Source organism: Bos taurus, chromosome 2 (genome assembly GCF_002263795.3).
Source record: "Bos taurus isolate L1 Dominette 01449 registration number 42190680 breed Hereford chromosome 2, ARS-UCD2.0, whole genome shotgun sequence".
Taxonomy (NCBI): Eukaryota; Metazoa; Chordata; class Mammalia; order Artiodactyla; family Bovidae; genus Bos; species Bos taurus.
The window spans coordinates 24,446,529-24,450,898 of record NC_037329.1 but is presented as its reverse complement, the minus strand read 5'-3'; the positions used below and the strand labels follow the sequence as shown (position 1 = coordinate 24,450,898).

General features: G+C 55.4%; 1 protein-coding gene across 1 annotated transcript; it reads right to left on the bottom strand.

Annotated features, from left to right (window-relative positions):
* Positions 1-2,274, bottom strand: DLX2 (distal-less homeobox 2). The gene is made up of 3 exons (NM_001192662.1): positions 1,610-2,274; positions 924-1,108; positions 1-411 (listed from the first exon to the last, which is right to left on the bottom strand). Exons 1-3 carry the CDS (start codon positions 2,007-2,009, stop codon positions 1-3), a joined length of 996 nt encoding a protein of 331 aa, NP_001179591.1. The 5' UTR covers positions 2,010-2,274.
* Positions 2,275-4,370: the final 2,096 nt, after the last annotated feature.

Sequence of the window (4,370 nt, the reverse complement as noted above, 5' to 3'; positions counted from 1 at the left end):
TTAGAAGATCGTTCCAGCGCTCACCGGGGCGCCCCCGCCGCCACCGTGGTGGTGATGATGGTGGTGGTGTGGCTGCGGGGTTTGCGTCGGGTGCAGCAGCGGCGCGGCGGCCTGCAGGTGCGAAGCGGAGCCGGAGGCCTGGTGGTACCACGGGTAGTTGCCCAGGAACGCCGAGGCCGCGCTGCTTGGGCTGGACCCGGAGCTCCCCGCCCCGCTGCCGCCGCTGCCCGGGCCGCCGCCGCCGCCCCCCATCCGCTGCGGCGCGCCGAAGTCCCAGGAGGCCGGCGCCGAGGCCGGCGGCGAAGCACAAGGTGGCGAAGCGCTGGTCCCCGGGTGCTGCTCCGAAGGGATCTCACCGCTTTTCCACATCTTCTTGAACTTGGATCGGCGGTTCTGGAACCAGATTTTGACCTTTGTGGAAAAGGGACCTGAGCATTAGTGGAGGAAACTCGGCCTGGGATAGGGGAAGGGAGGAATCTTAGGAAGACCGCCGCTAAGGGGCGCGGGGTGGGAGTGGGGTGGATTGTCAGCCTGGGCAGGTAACCGGATCACGTGCCGCGGCCTTGGAGGCTGTGTCTGTTCCTAGGAGCGGTATTCTCAAAACAACAATAACAACAAACCGAGACAGCCGATGTGTGTGCACGGAGACTGATAGTGACCGCGGAGGGGGTCAAGAGGGCCAACTGTTGTACCCGCTTAATCAGCAGTGCGCAGAAGGACAACTTGGCACGCGATTTCTGCCCACACTGGCACTTCCCTTCCATCACATCACCTGGGGGATGTCAGCTTCGGGCGTAAAAGGTCCAAGGCGCGGCCTCGAAATCCTTAAAATTACTTAAGAAAAACATAGTCCTCAACCTGCCTGCTTCCCGGCCATCCCAGGCCAGTGCCCTCCTCATGCCTCCCAGGCCGTGAACCCTCACCTGAGTCTGGGTGAGGCCCAGAGACGCCGCCAGCTCAGCTCGCTCGGGAAGTGCCAGGTATTGAGTCTTTTGGAAACGCCGCTGAAGAGCCGCCAGCTGGAAACTGGAGTAGATGGTTCGAGGTTTCCGGACTTTCTTTGGCTTCCCGTTTACTATCCGGATTTCAGGCTCGAGGTCTTCCTTCTCTGCAATGAAATGGAATCGTGAGAAACATGCAACCGTGGGAGCCCAGGAGTGCCCGCCCGCAGGGAGGGTAAAGTGGAACTTTGCCTAAGCCGGGAGGCGGGCTATTGGAGACGCTGCTTTGAGCTCTGGCGCAACTTTGCAACGCTCCGACCCATGCCGCCAACGAACCCGGGAGCTGGCCCCTCCTGGGAAGGGGAAGACCGGCGCAAACCTTGGATAGAGGAGCAGCAGGTGGTAGGGAAATGAGGCTACCGTGAGGCATGCACCTCGGCTGACGAGGCCGCCTGGTGCCACCACCTGAGGTCCCACCTCCTGAGGGACGTATCCTGTGACCCTCGGCCGATTGAAGATTTAGGAGGGTAAAGGGCGCGAGGCGAGCAGGGAGCAAGCAATGTGAAAGGCCAGGGCTCCAGATAGATCCCGCCCCAAACATTTTTATCCGCCCCCACCCCCCAGTAACTAGACCGATTTGGCACCCGTGATGCCAACTTTAAGCATACCAGGTTCGTTGTTGGCCGGGGACGAACTGGTCCCGTAGGGAGCGTAAGAGGTGTAGGCGGCGGTGTAGCCCAGATCGTAGCCGCTCTTGGCTGAAAACGGGACGTTGTTGAGGCCGCTGGCGTGGTACTGGTAGGAACCCATGTGCGCGTAGGGCGAGCCGCCGCCGCCGCCGCCGCCACCACCCGCCGGGTGTTGTTGGTTGGTGTAGTAGCTGCTGTCGGTAGCTGTGGACACCGGGAGAGTGGGCGACTCCTGAGGCTTGTGGAGGCTGCTGCCGTTGCTGCCGCCGGGGCCAGCGCCGCCGCCGCTCGGGGGCTGCTGGTGCTGGTGGTACGTGCTGGAGGCCGTGATCTGGGTCGAGTGCATATCAGCCACCAGACTGTCAAAGACTCCAGTCATCCTGGCCCGGGACGGGAAAGAGCAGGGGTGGCGGGCGCGAGGGGGGTAGCGAGGCGCCTCCTCCGTCTCTCTCTGTCCCCTCCAGCAGCCAATGTAATTACAGAGGGGGAGGGGGGAGGAAAACAAGAAATGTAGCAACGGTCTAGGCAACTCCTCCTCTGGGGGAGGCGATCACCGTGCACTGCTCGGGACAGCTGCCGCCGGCCGCATCCTCTCTCCGTCTCTCGGGCTCCTCGGCTCCTTGCCCAGCGCGGGCTCGGGCGGGGGGCGGAAAGCGGAGGGGGCAGGGGTGGCGGGGCCTGGCCTGGGCTCCGGGAGGAGGTGGGAGCAGGTGAGCAGCCCCGAGCGGCTTTACGATTGTCTGTGGGGCGGGCTCCTGCAGGGTGGGCATTTAACACTCATCACGTGAGCTCAGGCGACGTCACCTAGCAACGGCCAATCCGAGGCTCCCGGCCACACGGCTTCTGGCGCCCTGGAACGCCGGACCGGGGTGGGGGGTTGGGGGGGCGGTGTCACAGGGCGGGCGCTGCGGCTGCTGCGGTCGTGGGTGCAGACAGGCTGCTGCCTAATGTGAGCCAAGAGGCTGGAAGGCGGGGGACGGTGGGGAGTCAAGGTGGCCGATGGCAGGAGAACAGAAGGCGTGAAGACGGAGACGATCATTTCGCCTCTGAGGAAGAAGAAATGGGGTCTTCCATCCCATTACAGAATGTAATGTAATGTACAAGTGTCGATCAATGCCAGTGATTCCTACTTTCATGTCCGAGGTCAGCATTCAGATATTAATCGAAATAAAGCGATCCCGAGACCGCGGCCAGTTCCAGCTCCGCTTTTCCTCGAAGGGTCTGACATTTACGGTTGTCAGCCCCTAGACACTTGACATAGCCAACTGATTTAAATTAACCATAATACCTGCTTCCTAACCAACCCAGAGGGATATTAAAACAATTAATACGGTAATATTTAAACTATTTTCTTTGTTCCTTGAGAGAAGAGCTATATAAATTCAAAGATATTATTGCTAATGATATATTTGAAACCATTTCCCTTTATACTTTTCTGACACAGGGAGACTCTTGAGTAATTACGTGTATTTGATGGCTAATTGACGACCAAAACATGATCCCGGTGATTTCCTCTCTAGGTTGGAAAGCTAGACCAGACTGATCACATGGCCTTTCAAGTTCATTCTAACTCTAAATTCCATATTTTTATGAAAAAAGAAATGGGATAATACTTTGGTGAGAGTGTTGTCTTGATATTACAAATCTTGGTAAACTTACAGAAGCAAATAGAAAAGTTTTATCTCATGTACTTAAGACTTTTTAAAGTTATTTTCATCTCAGGATCCTATTTGACCCTATCGCTGCAATTTTTCTTTTAAATCTGGTAGCGACTTCTTCTGTATCTGTTTCCTCGTGGTTGGAAACCATGGCCCGGTGTTGAGGGACACTCGCCGGTACTGGACTCCGCAGTTCCTGCCTTGTGGCGCCACCTGGTGGAGGTGTTCGTGATTGCGGTGGACCCAGTAGACAGTCTAATGACGCCGAGGCGCCAGCCTCTGAAACCCCCCAAAAGAACAAAATAGTAATTAAAAGCCACAAAATTGTGCTAGTGCGTGCCATCTGAAGCACCCCGTCCTAAAGACATAACAGGTCGCTGAAAGAACTTGTTACAACAACTGCCTAATGGAAAACAAGTTGATACTTTGAAAAATATCTTTGGTTTTCTTCCTCAGAAAAAGCAAGTGTGTAATTAAAACTCCAGCATCCACAGAGCTCACTCTCCGCGGAATAGTGAGGAAGGTAATCGGCCTTCAAATCTGCCTGGATTTAATTCCCAGCCGTCCTTTTGGTTACAAAAGACCCCTAGATGGAGAAGGGTAAGCAGGTTTAGAAAGCCTTGGGAGGTGGGGCTCACCACTGGGGCGCAGCTTGCTGCTTTGGGGGCTCCAGTCACAAACTTAACCTCTTGATAGGTAATGAAGCCTGCTTTTTGGTGTCTTCACACCACATGACGAATCTTTCTGTCATCACAGTGATAGCTGTTTTGACCTAAGGCAGAAACTTGTTTTCCTATTGAAAATGAAACATAAAAGATCCAATTTCCATAGTCTTGACTCTCTCTGTTCCTTCGGTCCCACCAGACTTTTTCATGGTGGCAAGTGTGTTGAATTTTATTAACCGTGAGAACCTGCATTAATGGCATGAAGTCTAGGTCAGCTGAGATCTGGAAAATGGCATCTTCCTGGAAGGAAATATGACCCCAGTTCCCCTTTAACTGGAAAACAAGGGACTTGTGCGTGTGGGAGAAAAGACCAGAGGCAATAAGCAAAGAGAGAGAGGGAGAGTGACGCAGAATTTA

Excerpts from the sequence above, each read along its gene's own strand:
- DLX2 (NM_001192662.1), bottom strand. The coding sequence starts at position 2,009 with ATGACTGGAGTCTTTGACAGTCTGGTGGCTGATATGCACTCGACCCAG. Across the intron at positions 1,109-1,609 it reads CCCGGCCAACAACGAACCTG|AGAAGGAAGACCTCGAGCCT; the intron begins GTATGCTTAAAG and ends ATTTCATTGCAG. Across the intron at positions 412-923 it reads TGGGCCTCACCCAGACTCAG|GTCAAAATCTGGTTCCAGAA; the intron begins GTGAGGGTTCAC and ends TTTTCCACAAAG.